Raw genomic sequence first — 23,700 nt, 5'->3', positions numbered from 1 at the left:
GAGGTTGGTGGGATGATACATGAGGACAAGGGGGATACTGTCTTTAGTTTAGTTGGGGGAGCAGGAGTTTGAGGGCAGAAGTGTGGGAAACGCAAAAGATGCAGTTGAGGGCATTTTTGATTATTGGAGAGGGCATGTTACCGTCCTTTAAATAGGAGGACATCTGGGATGTCTGGTAGTGGAACACTCCATCTTAAGAGCAGACGTGGTGCAGGCAGATGAATTGGGAGTAAGGGATCGTATTCTTGCAGGAGGGTGGGTGAGAGGAGGTAGGTTTGAATAAGATGTCAGTTTTGAGGTGGTTACAAGGGATGGAGATGGAAAGGTCCATAAAGGAGAGGGAGGTATCAGAGATGGTCCAGATGAATTTGAGGTTGGGGTTACCTTAGCCTCCTGCTGACGCCACCAACCTCTTCATTTCTGCCAACGCTGTTCATGTCACTTGCACTCCCGAGACAGTCTCCACACCCACACCCAGCTCTACACCTAGCCCCAGCCCCAAACCCTGCCGTATCTTCACCATTCCCTAAGACATCCCCCTCACTGAGGGCGATCAGTCCTTAGCAAAGAACTCTCCATTAATCGCCCTACCCACATACCAATGAATTCTGTTCATGTTTGAATGTCGAACTCCTTCTGCTGGCTCTGCCTCCGCACCTATTTCTTTAACAGGGAGTCTAACCCACCCTCTATAGACCCCTTCTCCCACCTCCAACAATCCTCATCCTCCTGGACACAGCCTTCTACCCTCCCTCAACCTCTTCATTTCCAACTGCCATTGTGACATGGATTGCCCCAATCTCTCCTCCCCCCCCACCCCCCTCACTCACTCCAATCTCTCCTCCACGGAGCTCGCAGCCCTCTGTTCTCTCTGCTTCAACCATAATCTCACCATCAAACTCTCAAATAAGGTGTGGGTGCAGTGATGGTATGGTGCACTGGCCTTTTATATAACTGAAGGCAGGCACCAACTCTGACACCACCACCTCCTACTGCCCCCTCAATTATGACCCCACCCCTGATAACCAAACTATCGTGTCTCAGACCATTTATAACCTCAACATCTCAGGTGATGTCCCACCTACAGCCTCCAGCCTCATCGCGGTCTAACCCCACACCACCTGTTTCTGTCTCCTTCCCAAAATCCTCCACGAACCTGACTGCCCTGGTCGACCCATTGTCTCTGCCTGCTCCTGCCGCTCTGAACTCCTCTCTGCTTAGCTTGATGCCTCATCTTCACTATGGACATCCAGTCCTCTCACACTTGTATCCCCCATGCAGGTGGCCTTAAACCCCTCTGCTTCTTCCTCTCCCACAGGTCCATTCAGTCCCCCTCCACCGACACCCTTATCAGCTTAACACAACTTGCCCTTACCCTGAACAACTTCTCTTTTAACTCCCCCAACTCCCTGCAAACTAAGGGGATGGTCATGGGCCCAAGCTATGCCTCTCTCTTTGTGGCACACATGGAACAGTCCCTTTACCACAGTTACACTGGTACTGTTCTCCATCTCTTCCTCTGCTACATTGATGACTGTATTGGGCTGCTTCGTGCTCCCATGAGGAGCTTGAACAGTTCATTAACTTTACTAACACCTTTCACCCCAACTTCAAATTCACCTGGTCCACCTCCGATACCCCCTTCTCCTTCCTGGACCTGTTTGTCTCTATCTCGCCCTTAAAACCGACATCTGCTTCAAACCCACCAACTCCCACAGCTACCTGGACTCCACCTTATCTCACCCACCTTCCTGAAATAATGCAATCCCCTACTCCCGATTCCTCTGCCTCTGCCGCATCTGCTCCCAAGATGGAGCATTTCACTCCTGGACATCACACATGCCATTCTATTTCAAGGACCGCAACTTACCCCCTTTGGTGATCAAGAATGCCCTCAACTGCATCTCTTGCATTTCCCCCACTTCTACCCTCATACCCCCTCCCCCCAACAAAAACAATGACAGAACCCCTCCTTGTCCTCACATATCACCCCATCAACCTCCTTCTCCAATGTATAAATCTCTGCCACTTCTGACACCTACAATCCGACCCTACAACCGAAGAGTTATTTCCCTACCCATCCCTATCTGCCTTTTGTAGGGACCGCTCACTCTGTGACTCCCTTGTCTGCTCCACATTCCCCACTAACCCCACCACACCCGGCACCTTTCCCTGCAACCGCAGGAAGTGTTACACCTGCCCCCTCACCTCCATTTCAAGGCCCTCAACAAACCTTTCATATCAGACAAGGGTTCACCTGTACATCCATCAACTTGGTCTACTGTACCTACTGCTTCCGATGTGGCCTCCTCTGCATCAGTGAACCAAGCATAGACTCGGAAATCATTTTGTAGACCATCTACACTCACTCTGCGACAAGTGACAAACCTTCTGGTTGTCACCAATTTTAGCCCCCCCCCCCCCCCCCCCCCCCCTCACCCCCACTCCTGTTACAGTGACACCACCTGCAAATTGGAGGAGCAACACCTCATAGTCTGCATCGGGAGCCTACAGCCCAATGGCCTAAACATGGAATTAACCAATTTTAAAATCTCCCCACACCCAGCCTCATCCCAAGTCCAATCGTCCCTCTCATCCCTGCCTCCTTGACCTGATACAACCTGTCCATCATCTCTCCCACCCATTCACCCCACCACTCCCTACCTGCACTCACCTATCACCATCCTACTACCTTCCCCAGCCCCACCCCTTCACTCTCTATTTATCCCCTACCTCTGTCTTTCTCCCCATTTCTGAAGAGGGCTTCTGACCCAAAACATCAACTTTCCTACTCCTCTTATGCTGCCTGGCCTGCTGTGTTCTTCCAGCTCCACATTGTTTTATCGTCAGTTATCTCTATAAATTGACTTTTGCTTGTTTTACATATCTTAAACAAATAAGCTAAATTTGTAATGCATCAGCTCACAAATTTACTTCAGGTCTTTGTAAGGAACCGCATATTTTTATTTTATTTGGACTATCAACTGAAATGAGATTTAGACTGCCATATGGCTAAAATACCAGGTGAGTTTTGCAAATTGGAGTAAAAAGCAGTAAAGTGGTGCAAACTTCTGGCTATGCAAGGCTATGTGTGGTTTTGAAGCAACGAGCAGTATACTTTGAGACAGAGTGGCACCAAGAGTCTTTGAGTTCAGGAAAGTCTGTTTGCTGTGACAGCCTGTTGATCGGTTGAGTTGCAAAGTTGCATGTATTGGGTAGCCAGAGACATCCTGAAACTGCAACTGAAGATATTCGTTCCTATCCCTTTTAGACAGACAAACTTAAAAAGCTTAGAAGAAAGAATTCTGACAGGAAAAGACTTGGATCCACTAGATCAGCTATTATAGTCAATTACGGCCATCACTGCACAGCAAGTAATCATTATTGAAATTAAAAGAAACTGAGAGAGACACCCTCAGATCTGGATTTTTCATCTTCAGAATTTAGTTCTCATCAATATTTTTTACAACTCATAATATCTGTCAAAACATCTGCCTTAATCACGAATGAGTGTGAATGCATTGTTTGAGTCAGAAAGTAGTAGATTAGAATTTCTTTCTTTTCTTTGATATTTGTTAAAGTTAAGTATGTGATGATAAATAGTTTATTCTGTTAATAACAGAATTTGATCTGAATTGCTTTCATCCAGAATAGCAGTCATTCAAGCAAAATGGTCATCTTGTTCATGGAATTTGGACATTGTGGGCAAGGTCAACATTTGTTGCCCATTTTAAAAGGCCCTTGGAACTTCCTGTTCCACTCTTGGGACAGGCACAGTATAGTTAAAATTCCACACAGTATTAGTTCTCATGTACTCAGGGAAAGTTGGTGATATAGTGATTATGTCATGAGACTAGTAACCAAAAATCCCAGTCTAATGCTCTGGAGATCTGTATGTAAATAAATTCAGTTAATAAATTTGAAAAAACAAAGCTGGTCATTGTAATGTTGGAACTGTATTACATTGTTCTGAAAACCTATCTGTTTCACTGATATTCTTTAGGAAAGGGAGTCAGATGCCCCTATCTGATCTACCCTACATGTGATTCCAGCAACAGCTATGTGAAATGGCCCTAGAAGCCTCTCATTTCAAGGGCCATTCGAAATGGGCAACAAGTGCTGACTTTGGCCGTGATGTGCTCGTTCCATGACAGAGTTCAAAATAAAAGTAGTTGTACCTTATCACCATCTCCGTCAACTTGAAGGTGTTGCTAACTGATCCAAAAGCTTATTCAACATCCAAAATTGGATGAGTAGAATCTTCCTTCAATTAAGTTTTTCTTTTCATGCACTTGACATACTTTGTGCCCCGATCACTAACTCCTTCCCTTACCCTGGGGAATGTCTGAAGCCAAATGCCCACCCTGCCAAACCTTTGTACCATACTTGACCCCAAGGTCATCTTTTGACCAGCTATATCCACACTGTTTTTAAAACTCTGCATTTCTACCTTCTGTAACATCCCCCAACTCTGACCTAGTTTCATCTCATCTGCTGAAAACCATATTCATGTCTGTGCCTATAGACCGGACTATTCAAAAGCATTCCTAGCTGCATCTTCCCCATTCTACCTTCAATAAGCTTGAGTTCATCCAAAACTTTGATTCCAAAACTTTGATTCCTATGGCCTTAGTCTCACAAATATTCATCAATCATTCCGGTTCCCCCTGACCTACTCGCAGTTGGATTAGCAGTGTTTTGATTTTAAAATTCTCATCCTTGTTCTTGGAACCCTTCATGGTCTATCCCTCCCTCTCGTTCTAATTTCACTTCTCACAGCCATCAGAGATATCTATGTTCATTTATTTCTGGCCTTCTGGGGAAGATAAAATTGATAGTTTTAGAAAGCAACATTATAGGATGGATTTTTGTGAGTGAATTGTTCACAATTTGAAACATATCTTGGGGGGGGGATGCAGTAGGAAATGATAATGCAGTCAGAATGCTACAGCATTATCTCGTACAGTTTCCAACTTCATGTCAGAGTTTTTGGAATTCCCACAGCATGTCCTTGGTAATATAAACAGCCTATTGATTAGGTTATGTTGGTTGACTAACCTGGTGCCATTGCACTAAATCTTTAATTGAATTGTGTTAAGTATCAGTGATTTTCATAGATCTGTCTGAGTTCCTTTTGAGAAGGGAATGCTCATTGCCATGGCAGCTGTGATTTCTGAAGACCTGTAACAATTAACAATGAGGATCTGATTTGAATTGGAAGTACCAGAGCATGTTTAATGGGACTCCTATGTCTGAATACCGAGTCCCACTTCTGTGTCTGGAAGTCTTCACAAGTAGTCTTTAACTTTTTCTGAGTTTCAAGTGTCAGTGATACTTCAGTCTCAAAGTAGTATTTGCTTGGTAGCTGATTTACATTGGTAGTGATTCACAAATCTCCTTATTGTCATCGGGGATTATACCATATAGAATTTACAAATTTAGCAGAAAGACATGGGTGAACAGAACTTTGTGACAAGCTATTAATTAAACTCCTTAATGAAATCAGGTGATAATGTCAAACATTTGTCAATTGATCAATAATGAGATACTCACTTAGTTAAAAGAGATGGCCTTTTATTTTTAATGTTCTTCACGAAATGTTGCCAGTGAAGTAGTCCAAGATGGAAAGCAGTTCCTAACCAGAGAGAAACATTAGCTGTAAATGAGTTCCAACCCCAGCCTATATGTCATACTGCTGAATGTTCTGAAGGGGTGCTACTTCATAGTCTGACTAGATGCTGACAACTACAGAATATAACATACCCAATTTGGATCAGTATTGAAAGATCTGCTAGTATTAGCTAAACAAATGTAAGATGCGGAGAAAATCTGGTTGTCATCTTTGTGAGGCTTCTGCTTTTCTCCTAAACTTTCGTTGAGAGCAGTCTGATGTTGCACAAAGAGTTCCTTGTATGCCTGTGAATGCAGGCACTTGGACTAGACATTCAAGTTTGAGGAGGAAAACAGGAACCAGTTCAGCTTTTGTGAATGAAACCCCACTTGGTAGAATAGTAACTCAAGTTTGAATTTTCCCTTCGTTGAAATGAAGATAGGTTTTCTCTCTAATTAACATTACAGGTGGCAAGATTTCGAATTAGGTCTCAGACACCTAAGGCAGTCAACACGGGTTTCCTCATGAACAGAGTTTGTCAAGCCTGCAACTGCATTACAGAGTAGCAAGGTGTCCCAGGGCAATGGAATGCCTAACACCCATGAGGGCGAGGAAGTAGTCTCCTTGTGCAGGGCTGGCAACTTTTTGTTCAGTTGCATCTCTGCCTTTAATTCATCCTATTTTGTCTGTTGCTCCTCCTTCTCCCCAATAAGCTATTCCTATCCAGGCCCTCATTATACTCAAGTTTCACGAGGCTGGAGGGTCAGGTTTTGAAGAGTGCAGTAGACCATCACATTGATAAAGAACCTTGCAGGAACATATTCAGAGCACCAAGCACTGCCCAGGGACATCTCAGCCTGCAGTGGCCATCAGTAGTGAAGTTGGAAGCAAAAGCAGTAATTGATGGACAGTCTCAGCAGGTCTGGCAGCATCTGTGAAGAGAAATTGGAGTTGATGTTTCGAGTCCAGTGATCTTTCCTCAGAATGGTCGAAGAACCTTTTGGCACGTGTGTTTAAGCTTTTGTATCTTCTGCCCAACAGAAGAGGTTGGAAGAGATTATAAACCAGGATGGGCGGGGTCTTTGATTGTGTCAGCTGCCATTCCAAGGTCATGACAAGTATAGACGGAGTCAATGAACAGAAGGTTGGCTTGCGTGACGGACTGCGATGTGATCACAACTCTCTAGTTTCTTACGGTCCTGGATAGAGTGGCTGCCTTAACCAAGCCGTGATTCATCCAGATAGAATGCTTTCTATGGTGCATCTATAAAAATTGGTAAGAATCTTGATTTCTGCAGAGTGATCTGTAGTTTTAGATTCTTCCACAAGCGGAAACATGTTTTCCAGATGCACCGTGCCAAAACCCCTCAGGATCTTGTATGTCTGAATCAAGACACCTCCTTTTCTTCTAAGCTCCAGCAGATACAAGCCTTCCAAACTTTTCTTTGTTTGACAATCTACCCATTCCTGGTTGTAGGCTAGTATAAGCCTTTTCTGAACTTTGTCCAATGCATTTACATCTGGTTAGGTGATATATCAAAGCTTATTGAGAAAAATAAAGACTTATGTTGTGTTGCCGTGGAAAGCAGATTGGGTAGGTAACAGTAAACGGAATTGGCATAAATGGGTCATTTTATTTTAGCAAGATAAGGAGATGAATACTTCACACAGTAATCCCGATGTGGACTCATCAAAGCCCTGCATAATTGAGGCATAATTTGCTGACTTGTATATTCAATTCTTTTCACATTGTAAAAAAAAAGTTCTGTCACCTTTCCAAATTACTGGTGTACTAACTTTTTCCTTGTCCGTACATGAGGATACCCAGCCTCCTCTGCACCTTAGAGTTCTGTGATTTCTCACCATTTAGATAATGTGCTTGTACTAATTACTGACAAATGAACAATTTCACATTTTCACACATTATACTCCATTTGCAAAATCCTTGCCCACTTGTTTAATCTATCTATCGTTTTGTAGCTTCCTTACTTCCTCTTGACAACTTACATATCTTTGTCATTAGCAAATTTACCAATCATAATGTTAGTCCCTTCATTCAAGTCATTTATATAAATTGTGAAAAGGTGAACCCCAGCTCTGATCCCCTCTCGCATCACATCTTGCCAATCATAAAAAGACCCATTTATGCCAATTCTGTTTGCTGTTGGCTATCCAATCTTCTTTCCATGCCAACACAGCATAAGCCTTTATTTTCCTCAATAAGCTTTGATATATCACCTAATCAGATGCTTTCTGGAAATCCAAGTACAGTACATACATCAATTTTCCTTTGTACCTAGCATGTTACTACTTCAAAAAAACTTCAAGTTTGTGAAACGCGCTTTTACTTTCACAAAACTATGCTGACTCTGTCTGATTACCTTGAACTTTTCTATAATCAGGCGTTAAACTAATTGGCTTTCTATCTCCCTTTTAGAATACAGGAATTACATTCATTATTTACCACTCTACTGTCATTAGCCATTCCATTTAAGATCCAAGAACGAAGTCAATCAGGTTCTGGGACTTGTCAGCCCACAGCTCCAGTAATTAGCTCAGAACCATTTCCCTGGTAATTAATTTTCTTCAGATACCTCCCACCCTTCACTTTCCTGATTTACAGCTATTTCTGGGATGTTATTTGTATTCTCTATCCCTTTGTATAATACCAGTTTTTTTATTTCAAAATATACTCGATTCATAAAGAATATCTTTATATACGTACATAGTCACTAAAGCAGTTTGGTTCTGTACAATGGAATTTAAAGAAACAAACAAACCATTGCAATTTGACTCTATACAATAAACAAGGCAAAGACATTTCTTTCTTGCACACCACAGGTTTGTTAGGGGGTGAATTATTGATTCCAGAGCAGATCTGACCCAGTTGGTGATGACCAACTGGGATTTTGAAATTCACAGTCAACAGTGAAATTGGTCACCAATTTCTGAATTTTCCCTCTCACCCTTCTGCTTGTAGGTGAGGGTGATAACGCCTTTCCTCATAAATGCTCACGTGCTACTTGCCAGAAGCATTCTGTCATACACCACTAGCACGTCCTGACCAATAAAGTCCCACAGAGCTGAATACAACTCAGCTGGTAAGCTGTTGTTTCTGGGAGTTTTGTTCTTTTCTGAGGACTCGAGGGCCTTGTTTATCTCATTCAGGGTCCATCCTCTCCCGTGTGCACAACTGAGAGATCATGCTGTCTGGGAGCTTTGTGTCATACAGTCTGGCATCTTCAGGATGTCAGACTGAGATGACATTACCAAGCCATCTTTTTCCCTTCAGGTTGCTGAGCACAGAGCTTTGCTTGTGCACCTTCTGGAAGAAGAAATGAGAGCATGTCTCGTCCAGCTGTGCTGTATATTGCGGACTCCTAACCATTTGGAGGACTCCGAGACAAAGAGTGAGGTTTGCTGGTTCTTCACCTCCTGGAGATACTTTGTGACAGCTCTCATTGTCGCTCTTGCGCTCTCTCTCTCTCCCGCTTTTGAACACCTTTGAGAATCAAGAACCTCTTGATTTTCCCCTTGACTGTTACCCACCAGTCTGCTGGTGACTCAGAGGGGCTTCATGGTTCTCCAACCTGTCTAATCCCTTTTGAGCTCCTTTTGTGTTCTGGGGTCAAGTTTTACATTCAACTTCAATGTTCCCTTGCTGGCCTGCTGGTCATCCTGTAGGTGACCGCTGCCTTTTGCCGGCTAACAGTCAGCAAAGAATGTTGGCAGGTCTGACATAGAGCATGTGGGGCACAAACAGGAAATCTATCCCTAACAGGCCTGTCTCACTGTGACCAGATGTATCTATACTGCACTCTGTCTGTAGGTGTGCTGATGATGTTGTGCATCTTGGCAATTTTAACAGTTTCCATCAGCAATCTGGATGTGGAATCCAGTTTGCTGTCAGCTCCTCTGGATTGTCTAGCCGCATTGATGATGCAGTTGAAATCTCCAGCCAGAATGACTGGCCTGAATGGCACCAGCAGAGTGGGAGCCGTTACAGGACATGCAGTCACTTACTCTTTACCATCAGGGAATATGTGTTAATTAATCTCAGATGACCATTTCAATACATAACGTCTGCTATGAGAATGTATTTGCCCACCACCCCCTTAACCTTGGAGACAATGAAGTTGCCTCCTCACAGCAAAATACCCAGGCTAGAGGAATGGTAATTGTTTCCTCCTGACCAAACTGATGGCACATAGGCCTATAAGCTCGATTGCTCCCTGTAGCTGATGAGGCGTGGGACCCTGCACTCCTGCAGAAATAGGTGGTCTGCTTTGACATTGGCCTGGTATGCCAGTATGGAAACAGGTTGCATACTGGACTTAACTCTACACAGTGGCAATTTTAAAACCTATTTTATACTGGCAATTTTAAAATTCATTTTATGTTAGCAACTTTAAAACTCATTTTTAAGATTAGATAAAATTACCCATATAGCCAGTGACCCATGGGTTTCATCACTGGTGGAGTCCCTTCATCCTCTGAGTGTGGCCAAACTGTTGGACACTCTCAATGCTGTGCTGTTCCTCTCTGGGGACACTGTTGTGATTTGGTATCATCAGGGTAAAGACAAAGCCAGGAAGGTCCAGTTCTGAGTCTGACAGAGGGGCTGTCATGCTTTAATCAAACACTGTTGCTTCCGGTTTTCCAGAGCTGTGATATGGTGGGTATGACTGGTATTTCTAGATTGGGAGTTGCACCTCTCCTTCCCCCTCTGTGGAGCTATGCTTCATTTCTTTTGTTGGTGGCTGTCCCTCCACACAACTTCATTGTCCGAGGAGCTGCTGATGTGTCCGTTATTCAGCTGTCTCTTTCCAGTTCTCTGTTTAGCTCTAGGGAGATACTATTCTAACAATACAACCTGAAAGCATTCTATGAACTCATCATTTGGCTAGCTTTACTTTTTTGTTGTCGAAATTGTTTATGCTTGGTACCAAAGTCTCATTAGCTGATACGATGTGAACTGTAATCACATCTGTGACAATGATTTTATGATAATGTGCTTGATCCAGAATTTCTGTCACATCTTGAGTTAAAATCTCTCTTTGTCTTTCCTTACTCTCCCCATCCCCCATTTTCTGTCTCTTGCTGTGTGTGCCAGAAGTGCAAACAAACAGGAAATCCAGGATTAAGTAGCTTCTAAAATTACATGTGTACATTGCCGTTTTTGGCAGCAGTGGCTGATAGTGTAATCAGCAGCTCAAGGTCCTGGTACCAATCAGTCAACACATCGCAGCTTCTCTGTGACAAAACACACACCCGCTTTTATCATTCAGGGTGGATACAAGTCTCAGGAAATTCTTTGGCACAGAACAGATTTAAATAAAGTACTCCTGCTCACTGCATTATTTTTAGCCAGTTGTCTTTTGATCCCCCTTTCTAGAGTTAGAATTAGCTAATAGACAAGTTGCTCTTAGTATATTGGAAATGTAATCCTTTTGTCTGCTACCTGGTTTGAGTAGATACCCAGTTATGGAAAAATAACATTAAGGATGAGTTCTAGTTTTAACCATTTTCTTTGAAAGAAAATTGATGCTCATTCTTTTTTATTCTTTCATGGAGTGAGTTTTAAGAAGATTTGTAGCTCAGGTCGAGGTTCTGGATGTGAGTTTGCTCGCTGAGCTGGAAGGTTCGTTTTCAGATGTTTCGTCACCATTCTAGGTAACATCATCAGTGAGCCTCCGATGAAGCGCTGGTGTTTATGTCCCGCTTTCTATTGAAACCTAACCAGATAAATAGAAAGCGGGACATAACACCAGCGCTTCGTCGAGGCTCACTGATGATGTTACCTAGAATGGTGACGAAACGTCTGAAAACGAACCTTCCAGCACAGCGAGCAAACTCACATCCATATTCTTTCATGGAATCTGAGAATCACTAGCAATGTCTGCATTTGTTGCTTATAGGTAATTATTCCTTGCAAGGTAGTGGTGAGTTGCTTTCTTGAATGCCACAGTTTACATGAATAACAGCAAAATATGGCAGTGCTAGAAATCTGAAATAAACTCTCCGAATGCTGGAGAAACTCAGTGGATCTAGAGAGAAACAGAGACGATGTTTTGATTCTGATATGATGTTATTCAGATAATTGCCAGACTGCTGAGTTTCTCCAGGATTGTTGGTTCCAGACCAAATGGTGTGGGTACTCCAATCAGGTTATTCGCAAGGGAGTTCCAGGATTTTGACCCAGCGACATTGAAGATACAGTTTACAACGGTTGTTGTTTTTCCAACAATCAATAATGGTTTCATGGTCATCATTTGATTCTTATTCCAGTTTCTTTTATTAAATTCAGATTCCACCATCAGTCATGGCAGGATTTGAATCCGGTTTGTCAGAATGACTGTCTGGGTCTCTGGATTAACAGTGCAGTGATGACACCACTAGGCCATCCCCTTCCCATAAAGGTCATACTTATGAAATATTTAAACCTTATATATCGCATTTATTCCACGTCTCCTCACCCTGCCCCTTCACGGGTAGAGACATTTCTGAAACCTCATTCTCCTGATGCCTGCCATCATGTACACCTGGATGTGGCAGGACTGCAGAGTGTAGATCACGTTAGTTTTTGGTTTGCTTATTTCTGTCTATTGCATTCAGTTTCCACCGATGCCATACAAGTAGTCCCGTGTTATAGCTCCACCAAATTGACAGCTCATTTTTAAATATGTCTGATGCTATTCCTGGCATGTGCACCTGAACTGTTCCTTGAATAAATGTTGATATCCTGATTTGATGGTAATGGTAAAATAGGGGATATTCTAGGTACTGATATTGATTGAGATTGTGGTTGAGTATGATTCTGTGACCTCAGGCCCACAGTGCCCAATGGATCCCAATCTGAGTTACTAAATCTATTTGAAGTCCGTTCCATTTAGCACAGTGGCAGTGCCCTACTGCACATTGAAGAGCATCCTGGATGTGAAGACAGAGAGAAATTTTTCTTTTCACAGCCAACATTTTGGAAGTCTTTCCTTCAATTGATACACCTGGGTGTACAAACTGAAACAGTAACTTTGTTTCAGAGGCTGTTCCTAGGCAACCTTTACTACATGGCTCAATCTCTTTTAAACTATGGTTGTCAAACAATTAAAGCCATAAAACCATTTTTAATGTCTCAAAAGCTTTGCCTTGCACTCTTTTCAAACATCAGTTTGACTGTCGAAAACAGTTGATGTATCACAGTGTACTAAATGTTTGGATCGCCAGTTCCAAGACATTTCACAACAAACTTTCCAAAATCGAGAAATTGTCCAAATCCAGCCATTTTTTCCAACTCTCCCTGTCAGATATTTTTAAGGACTATTTATTCCCAACAAACCTAAAGTGGGAAAGAAATGAGTCTGGAGCATCACAGTGTACAAGAACCCAATGCTTCTCAAAATTAGAACGTGGAAATAATGCAGTGTCCAGCTATTCTGTGTTGACTTTTTAATTTTTTTGAAAGAAATTAGTTTGAATTGTACTGCCTACTATCTCCTGTCAAAGATTATGTCATTGTCCATCTGCCTACTCTTGAAGTTTGATATGGTGGCTGAGGCAGAAACTAACCTTGTAAGTGAATTATACAGTCTGAATTCTTCGTGAAGAAGTTCCTTCCATGGTTATTTCTAATTCTTTGACAGTGGAAACCCATTGTGCTTCTCTGTTAATTTACAGAGGTGCTTTCCATTTTTGAAAATCCCACAGATGAAAAAGAAGGCCATCTTGCATTTTCTGACCAATAAAAAAAACTGTAATTAACAAGAAACTGAAAAATAAAATTGAGGGGAAAATAAATCAATTCATCATCATTTGTTATTGACCATATATTTATACCAGGATCTAATCAATGCAACCTTCTGTTGAAAAGGCCCTACTAGATCTCTCTGCTATGGGGGAAAAGCAAGTAAGAGAGCAGAGATTTAAAGTAATGTGCAAACACAGCAATAGCCATGATAGAAAATGCTTTTTCAAGCAGCGAGTTGCGAGGAAATGGAATGTCCTGCTTGGAAATGTGATGGAAACGGGTTTGGTCGAGACATTCAAGAGGGCATTGGATGATTATTTGGACAGAAACAGTAGGCATGGATTTGGGTAAAAAGTCAGGAGATTGGCATTAGGTAATAAGACCAGTGCAGGCACGATAGACCGAATGGCAGCCTCCTGTTGAAACAATTCTGAGAGTCTGTGGTATGTTGTGTTGGCACAGTTAAGATAACTTTGCTATCTTTGCTTGAATTTACTGAGAGCTTCAGTTCAGCAAGACATTGACATATTTTTCTGATCAACCTGTTCAGATGTTATTACATCTCTCTGGAGCAGGTGGGACTTCAACCGAGGCTTCCAAGCCTAATGGTAGGGACGCTACCACTGCACCACAAGAAGTTGCCTTCAATTTACTAAGGGCACTCTGATGTAAATTTGTATAAGGTGGAGTCTGTCTCTTCACAGTTGTTAATATATTTTTCAGGTGTTCAGTGGAAAACGTCCAGAATCTGAATTGCAGACTCAGGCAGGAGCAACATTTCGCAAGCTACCAACTCCTCCACCGCCAGCTGAAGGAAACCAGACACTGACATGTTTGATCACTGAGAAGGATCTAACCCTTCATGAGAAATTAGGTGATGGGTCCTTTGGAGTTGTGAGACGGGGTGAATGGCTGTCACCTTCTGGAAAAATTGTAAGTACTGGTTCATAGGGTGATGAGTCTTAAAACCTAGATTTAATAGAAAAATGAACATTACTAATTGAAGCTAATATGGTGTAAATGATTGCCTCCCTTTCATTGTGAAGATATACCTTCATTATATGCTTTTGGGTTTTTTTTAAACTCATGGGATGTCATTAATTTATTTGTGGACAAGGCCTCTTCCATTCTCACCAATGGAAGTTAAATAATTGCATTGGTATTATCGACCGATTGGAAGCAGGATAATTGATTGCAATTTGCCGTTTATCGAAGTTTTGACACCTGGTGTACTTTCTACATTGGCCCATTCAAACTGCATAGTGGAATTGTGATCAAAGATAATGAGAACTGCAGATGCTGGAGAATCCAAGATAATAAAGTGTGAGGCTGGATGAACACAGCAGGCCAAGCAGCATCTCAGGAGCACAAAAGCTGACGTTTCAGGCCTAGACCCTTCATCAGAGAGAGGGATGGGGAGAGGGCTCTGGAATAAATAGGGAGAGAGGGGGAGGCGGACCAAAGATGGAGAGAAAAGAAGATAGGTGGCGAGGACAGTATAGGTGGGGAGGGGATAGGTCAGTTCAGGGAAGACTGACAGGTCAAGGATGCGGGATAAGGTTAGTAGTTAGGAAATGGTGGTGCGGATTGAGGTGGGAGGAGGGGATAGGTGAGGAAGAACAGGTTAGGGAGGCGGGGACAAGCTGGTCTGGTTTTGGGATGCAGTGGGGTGACGGGGCGAGCTGGGCTGGTTTTGGGATGCAGTGGGGGAAGGGGAGATTTTGAAGCTTGTGATGTCCACATTGATACCATTGGGCTGCAGGGTTCCCAAGCAGAATATGAGTTGCAGAGGAATTTGGGAATAGGGGATGGAATTTTTGCAGAAGGGTGGGTGGGAGGAGGTGTATTCTAGGTAGCTGTGGGAGTTGGTGGGCTTGAAATGGACATCAGTTTCGAGCTGGTTACCTGAGATGGAGACTGAGCGATCCAGGAAGGTGAGCGATGTGTTGGAGATGGCCCAGGTGAACTTGAGGTTGGGGTGAAAGGTGTTGGTGAAGTGGATGAACTGTTCGAGCTCCTCTGGGGCGCAAGAGGCAGCGCCGAAACAGTCATCAATGTAACGGTGGAAGAGGTGGGGCACATCCCACATGTCCATGTTCTTCATGGACTGCAACTTTCCCCCCGCAGTGGTCGAGAATGCCCTTGACCGTGTCTCCCGTATTTTCCGCAACACATCCCTCACTCCCCGCCCCCATTACAACGGTCCGAAGAGGATCCCCCTCGTTCTTACATACTACCCCACCAACCTCCGGATACAACGCATCCTCCTCCGACACTTCCGCCACCTACGGTCCGACCCCACCACCCAAGACATTTTTCCATCAGAACCCTTGTCTGCCTTCCGGAGAGACCACTCTCTCTGTGACTCCCTTGTTCGCTCCACACTCCCCTCCAACCACACCACACCCGGCACCTTCCCCTGCAACCACAGGAAGTGCTACACTTGCCCCCACACCTCCTCCCTCACCCCCATCCCAGGCCCCAAGATCACTTTCCATATTAAGCAGATGTTCCCCTGCACATCTGCCAATGTGGTATACTGTATCCACTGTGCCCGCTGTGGCTTCCTCGCTTTGCAGAACACCTACGCTTGGTTCACAATGAATAACTGCACCTCCCAGTCGCGAACCATTTTAACTTCTCCTCCCATTCCTTAGACAACATGTCCATCATGGGCCTCCTGCAGTGCCACAATGATGCCACCCGAAAGTTGCAGGAACAGCAACTCATATTCCGCTTGGGAACCCTGCAGCCCAATGGTATCAATGTGGACATCACAAGCTTCAAAATCTCCCCTTCCCCGACTGCATCCCAAAACCAGCCCGGCTTGTCCCTGCCTCCCTAACCTGTTCTTCCTCTCACCTATCCCCTCCTCCCACCTCAAGCCGCACCACCATTTCCTAACTACTAACCTTATCCCGCCTCCTTGACCTGTCTGTCTTCCCTGAACTGACCTATCCCCTCCCTACCTCCCCACCTATACTCTCCTCTCCACCTATCTTCTTTTCTCTCCATCTTCGGTCTGTCTCCCCCTCTGCCCCTATTTATTCCAGAGCCCTCTCCCTATCCCCCTCTCTGATGAAGCGTCTAGGCCTGAAACGCCAGCTTTTGTGCTCCTGAGATGCTGCTTGGCCTGCTGTGTTCATCCAGCGTCACACTTTGTTATCTGGCAATGTGGAATTGCATACCTACTCATCCAATTCTGAATGTCGTTAAATAAATCTGGAGTTAGTATGGTTAACAATATGCATGAAGATTTTCCCAGTTGCACAGAGTAGAGCTAGTCGCCGTTGCCCTGTATTATACAACACGGTAGCTGATAAAACTAATAGGGAATGCAGGGGTAACTTCTTCACTTGGTAAGTATATGAGATAAAAAGCATTGGATTTAAAGGAAAATGAGGCAAGTATACAAGTGAAAATGAAAAATAGGGGTACAAATTAGAGTGGATAGAAACTCATGTGAACCACAGACACCAATAGGAACCAGCTTAGGAATCAGCTCTGAATTTCATTTGAACACCTGCAATTGTCAGTACATTCTTTTTTAAACACTAGGACCCCAACTGGACACAGTAGCTCCCAGTGTGGCTCACATTGTGACTTCACAATACTGCGATTGAGCAGCAATAAATGCTGGCTAAACCAGTGATGCCGACATCACATGATTAAAAACTCGCATTACAGGTTAGTAAGGCTATAAAAAGCAACCGAAGTACAGGGCATAATCACTAGAAGGATAGATTTGAAAAGTAGGGAAATTGTGCTAAACCTGTATTAAAGTTAGCCTTCACTGAAGAGCACTGCATGTGATCCTAGTTCCAATGTGATAAAAAGGACATGGAGGCACTGGAAAGGATGCAGCAGGTTTTCAATGATGTCAGAAATATATGGGTATTTATATCAAGACAGATAAAAACAGGCTGAGGGATGACCTAATGGAGGTATTTAACATGCATGACAGATGGCCATCAATATTATAATGATCAAGAAATGTAAAAGGAATGAGAATGCTGTTCGTCCTCAGTGATTAGCACTGCTGCCTCACAGCGCCAGGGACCTGGGTTCGATTCAGCCTTCTGGCAACTGTCTGTGGAGTTTGCGCATTCTCCCCACGTCTGCGAGGGTTTCCTCCCCGTGCTCCCGTTTCTTCCCACAGCCCAAAGATGTGCAGGCTATATGGATTAGCAATGGAAAATGCAGAGTTACAGGGATAGGTAGATGGGGAGGGGCAGTGTACAGGTGTTATGCTGAATGGCCTGTATCCAAACTTTAGGGATTCTGTCAGACGTAATGAGAACTGCAGATGCTGGAGAATCCGAGATAACAAAGTGTGGAGCTGGATGAACACAGCTGGCGAAGCAGCATCTTAGGACCACAAAAGCCAACATTCCACGCCTTGGATCTAGGCCTGAAACATCAACTTTTGTGCTCCTAAGATGCTGCTTGGTGTGCTGTGTTCATCCAGCTTCACACTTTTTGTTATTTAGGGATTCTATGATTCGTCCTATGGAACTTGGTATCCATATGAAATGGTTATAGATACATTGAAGGGAAAACTGGATGAGCACATTAGGGTGAAGGAAATAAAAGATTATGATAGATTTAGATGAGAAAAGATGAGAGGAGGTTCAACTGGAGCACAAACATTGCCTTGGGCTGAATAGCCTTTTCTGTACTGCATGTATGACATACAGTAATCCTAGGAGAGATATAGACTGGATTACATTTCATAACGGTAAGTGGTATTTGAAATTAATCTTTCGTTATTTTTTAACCAGATAAATGTGGCTGTGAAGTGCTTGAAAACTGATGTATTAAACCAACCTGAAGCTCTTGATGATTTTATACGGGAAGTCAACGCTATGCATTCTCTTGACCATCTCAACCTGATTCGCTTGTATGGTGTTGTACTAACCCATCCTATGAAAATGGTAAGGAAAAATTTCTCATAAATCACAGAAAACTGTCAAAATTATTTAGGTTTCATTTCTTCTACTTGTCCTCCATCCTGCAAGTACTTTTGTTTCAACTTGCTGCTGGACTGTGTGTTGGATACTGCCCTGTTATAAAATGTCTGTAATTTTGCACGATACATAAATTGACAGCAACAGTGCTATATCTGTAATGACATGGAGCAGCTGCAATTTGTGCTCCCACTGGTGCTTCCTGACATGTCTTAACTGCAAGTTCAGCTATGTAAGATTTCCATTTTCAACTTTTACGGTTTTGCTGAGTGGAGCTGCCAAATTAATGCCTGTTTCATTTAATTTGAAGTGGTCTTATGCTGGGGATTTGGGAACTGGATGCAGACTGACAAAACTTGTTCATTTAATAGTCAGTGTAAGATGGGAGCACTGATCCTTACTGTTAGTATTAGAATAAAAATCATGGGAAGGTTTTAATCTCGGCTATTCCCAAGTACTTCAGTTCCCTTATCAAGTCAGGAAACAACTTTTTTCAAAATGTTGGCTCTGCTTTCTTCCCACAGACCCTGCCAGACTTGAGTTTTGCCAGCAAATTCTATTTTTCTTTCAGATATCCGGCATTCACAATTTTTTGTTCTAATATCTTTCGTCCAGCCTGATTTTAAGCTAGATTACTCATTGCCATGACACTGCATCACAAATTTCTGTTCATGAATATCAAGATGGCAATATTTCATTTCATTAAGCCATGATGTGAAAGTGTCAGTGCAAGTAAAGAAAGAGCAAGACTCCAAAAGCTTATGTCTCCAAATAAACCTGTTGGACTATAACTTGGTGTCATCTGATTTTTGACCATTTATAACCTAATGTTGTATGTTTTTTGACCATATTCCATTAAGAATGCAAATAGTGTCAGGCTGATGTCATGTTTTGCATTAATACATGAATTCTTTAACATTTTCTTTCTTTCTTCAGGTTACTGAACTGGCTCCACTTGGTTCATTATTGGATCGTTTGAGAAAAAACCAAGGTTACTTCCTCATTTCTACATTGTGCCAGTATGCAATACAGATAGCAAATGGCATGGCTTACCTTGAGTCCAAGCGCTTCATTCACCGTGACCTGGCAGCTAGAAATATCTTGCTGGCCTCAAACGAGTTAGTGAAAATTGGAGATTTTGGACTCATGAGAGCTCTTCCACAGAATGATGATCATTATGTCATGCAGGAACATCGCAAGGTCCCTTTTGCTTGGTACGTCTGGGAAGTTGCTTGCAATAACTCATATCATCCATGCAGATCTGGAACCTGCACAATTCGAACATGCTGAGAAATGTGTAGGTTCCCCAAAAATCATGGAAGAACGTACAGCAGCATTTATTTCGTAAATTTTGTTTACAGAAGATTTATATAAATATATTTCATTTACATACATACATAAAAATGTCAGTGTGATAAAATCGATGTAAAAAATTTATGATTTAAATGACCTTTATGTGCTTGTATGCTCACAAGGAAAGGAAAAGCATTCATTTTTAATGGAACTGTGGACCTTATAACCTCACAAAACCTTGTAACCTCACAAAACTGGCTGGAAACATTTAGCCAACCTTGAAATACTCTTAGCATGGTGATTCCATAAGCTCAGGTTGTCCTAAGACAGATTTGTGCCACTAAAGCTAATGTACAGCCTTGTTGGGCTCCCAGAATGCCTGTCTGTTATCAGGCCAAGCCCTTAGATTGGTTCCTGAGTAGTTTCTGCCTGTCAGAATGTGGCAGTGCAATGGGCAGTTAGAATATAGTCTGTAAAGCATGTACAGGACTGCCGCCGGAGCCCCTACCACCTCACTGTGGCTCAGCTAGAGGATCTTAACAGAGAACAAACACTACCAGTGTGAGTGGGTGGAGTCTCTGGGCCAAAAGCTGAAGGTCCAGAACAAGCTATTAACAAGATAAGAGCTGATTGTGGTGAACGTAGTGATTGAAGAGGGGAGATGGGAGAAGCATGTGTTGATGATTAAACAGATAAAGGCTAGGAGGGAGTACCTGCTGTCTGATATCAGGGAATGTCTTTGCTGCAACATGAACAAACACAGCTCCACATTTCAGGAGATGTACAGTGATTGCAGCAGCATTTACAGTGCTGATTTATTTCTAAGCAAAACTACTTTACTATCAAGTGGATGATTTGTAGTGGGTTATTTCTATTGGTATAATTTTAATGTGAATGACATTGAGAAGGAGTAGCTCTTATGAAATACAGTCACATCCACCACGAGTGTTAATTTGGCTGTTCCAAAATGCTTCTGCAAAGTTTTTTTCTAACCAACTTATTCAGAGATGTCATCACACACTTCTAGTGCGGGGATTTGTTTGTATCCCAGCCTCCTGGCTGAGAGCAAGGGCCACCACCACTGTGCTACAAGAGCCCTAACAGTTCTGCAATGTACTAGGTTAATGACAGCCTTGTAATTTATGTGCTTTCAATACCCGTATTAAAGAAGTATTGAACTTGTTACTGTACACTTGTTGATTAAATTTTCACCAATTTCCATTAAATGCAATAAAAGTACTGCGTTGGGAACGTTCCTGAGGAAGTGTCAACAGAACCGAAACATTAACTCATATTTTGTTCTCAGATGCTGCCAGACCTGCTGAGCTTTTCCAGCAACTTCTGTTTTTGTTCCTGGTTTACAGCATCCACAGCCCTTTTGGTTTTTATTTGGTGTGAATTAGGACTTGGGCAGCTTGGTAGAATGTGGCCAGCCTAGATTGCTTTGGAATAGTCAACTGTAAACGTAACAAATGCGTGCATTAGGGTTTCCGCAACATCAGCTGAGACAATGCAGGAGTCACACAATGTTATGGAAATGGAAATGGGTAGTTTTCATGGTGACATGGATATGTGTCTTAAAGAGATCTTAAAGATAGTGGAATCAAGGGTTATGGGGATAAGGCAGGAACAGGATACTGATTGTGGATGATCAGCCATGATCATAATGAACGGTGGTGCTGGCTCGAAGGGCCGAATGGCCTACTCCAGCACTATTATCTGTTGTCATATGATCAGAAGTTCATCTTGGGATCAAATATTCCATTGACATTGCAAATAGTCTATTGACCTTAAGACAGTTACCTGCAGGAGGGATGGAGTCATTGACAAGAGAGCAGAGTTTATTGTAGGAACTGTAGACATGATGGCTTCAGTCTTCACAACATTTAATTGTAAGAAATTTCTGCATGTCAAGTCTGAATAGCAATGTGATAACAGTGGTGAAGTTGTGCGAGATGGTGGTGAGCTGGGTACAATCAGCATGTATGTGAAAACTGATGATGTGGTTTTTGTTGATGTCACCAAAGGAAAGGGCCAAGGATAGATCTATAGGGTTATCAGGAATAACATTGCAAGTGATACTGTTATTACAATGAGATGAGAAGCAAGTGCAACCCATCCAAATGGCGAACAGTGGTTGCAGAGGGATGATGTAATCAACTGTATTAGAGGCTGCAGATTCATCTAGAAAAATGAGATGGAGCTATTTCACCTTTGTCGTAGTCACTCAGAAAGTCATTTGCTACTTTGGCAAAGGCAATTTTGTTTCTTTGCGAGAGCGAGAAATCTGACCACAGGGACCCGAGTGTGGAATTCCAGGAAGAAGAATTGAACGAGGGCAGCTGTACCTGAAGAGAGAAAATTGTTAACCATAACAATTAGAATGGGAGTGTGGAAGGAAAGTTACATCATCAGCAGTTCAGTGAAAATTAAGTCTTAGAACATAGAACATAGAACAGTACAGCTCAGAACAGGCCCTTCAGCCCACGATGTTGTGCCGAACATTGATCCTCATGTATGCACCCTCAAATTTCTGTGACCATATGCATGTCCGGCAGTCTCTTAAATGTCCCCAATGACCTTGCTTCCACAACTGCTGCTGGCAACGCATTCCATGCTCTCACAACTCTCTGTGTAAAGAACCCGTCTCTGACATTCCCTCTATACTTTCCTCCAACCAGCTTAAAACTATGGCCCCTCGTGTTAGCCATTTCTGCTCTGGGAAATAGTCTCTGGCTATCAACTCTATCTATGCCTCTCATTATCTTGTATACCTCAATTAGGTTCCCTCGCCTCCTCCTTTTCTCCAATGAAAAGAGACCGAGCTCAGTCAACCTCTCTTCATAAGACAAGCCCTCCAGTCCAGGCAGCATCCTGGTAAACCTCCTCTGAACCCTCTCCAAAGCATCCACATCTTTCCTATAATAGGGCGACCAGAACTGGACGCAGTATTCCAAGTGCGGTCTAACCAAAGTTTTATAGAGCTGCAACAAGATCTCACGACTCTTAAACTCAATCCCCCTGTTAATGAAAGCCAAAACGCCATATGCTTTCTTAACAACCCTGTCCACTTGGGTGGCCATTTTAAGGGATCTATGTATCTGCACACCAAGATCCCTCTGTTCCTCCACACTGCCAAGAATCCTATCCTTAATCCTGTACTCAGCTTTCAAATTCGACCTTCCAAAGTGCATCACCTCGCATTTGTCCAGGTTGAACTCCATCTGCCACCTCTCAACCCATCTCTGCATCCTGTCAATGTCTCGCTGCAGCCTACAACAGCCCTCTATACTGTCAACGACACCTCCAACCTTCGTGTCGCCTGCAAACTTGCTGACCCATCCTTCAATCCCCTCATCCAAGTCATTAATAAAAATTACAAACAGTAGAGGCCCAAGGTCAGAGCCCTGTGAAACCCCACTCACCACTGACTTCCAGGCAGAATATTTTCCTTCTACTACCACTCACTGCCTTTTGTTGGCCAGCCAATTCTGTATCCAGACAGCTTAGTTCCCCTGTATCCCATTCCTCCTGACCTTCTGAATGAGCCTACCATGGGGAACCTTATCAAATGCCTTGCTGAAGTCCATATACACCACATCCACAGCTCGACCCTCGTCAACCTTTCTAGTCACATCCTCAAAGAACTCGATAAGGTTTGTGAGGCATGACCTACCCCTCACAAAGCCGTGTTGACTGTGTTTGATCAAGCCATGCTCTTCCAGATGGTCATAAATCCTATCCCTCAGAATCCTTTCTAACACCTTGCAGACGACAGACGTGAGACTTACCGGTCTGTAATTGCCGGAGATTTCCCTATTTACTTTCTTGTAGAGAGGAATTACATTTGCCTCTCTCCAGTCCTCAGGTACGACTCCAGTGAAGAGCGAGAATGCGAAGACCTTCGCAAGTGGCGAAGCAATTGCATTTCTCACTTCCCAAAGCAGCCGAGGACAAATATGATCCGGGCCTGGCGACTTGTCAATCTTAATGTTGGACAAAATTTTCAGCACATCAGCTTCCTCTATCTCTATCCATTCCAGCATGCACACCTGCTCTTCAAAGGTTTCATTCACTACAAAGTT

General features: G+C 43.1%; 1 protein-coding gene across 4 annotated transcripts in view; it reads left to right on the top strand.

Annotated features, from left to right (window-relative positions):
* tnk2b (tyrosine kinase, non-receptor, 2b) overlaps positions 1 to 23,700 on the top strand; it is a 178,832-nt gene that overhangs the window by 78,266 nt on the left and 76,866 nt on the right. For all 4 annotated transcript variants that reach the window (XM_048542028.2, XM_048542025.2, XM_048542027.2 and 1 more), the window contains exons 4-6: positions 14,079 to 14,288; positions 18,137 to 18,289; positions 19,259 to 19,536. In XM_048542028.2, coding sequence (XP_048397985.2) covers positions 14,079 to 14,288; positions 18,137 to 18,289; positions 19,259 to 19,536 — 641 coding nt within the window. The remainder of the gene's footprint in view (positions 1 to 14,078; positions 14,289 to 18,136; positions 18,290 to 19,258; positions 19,537 to 23,700) is intronic.

Source organism: Stegostoma tigrinum, chromosome 14, assembly GCF_030684315.1.
Source record: "Stegostoma tigrinum isolate sSteTig4 chromosome 14, sSteTig4.hap1, whole genome shotgun sequence".
NCBI classification, from domain to species: Eukaryota; Metazoa; Chordata; class Chondrichthyes; order Orectolobiformes; family Stegostomatidae; genus Stegostoma; species Stegostoma tigrinum.
Note: the sequence above shows the minus strand (reverse complement) of the source record. Positions and strands in the feature narration are given on the sequence as shown.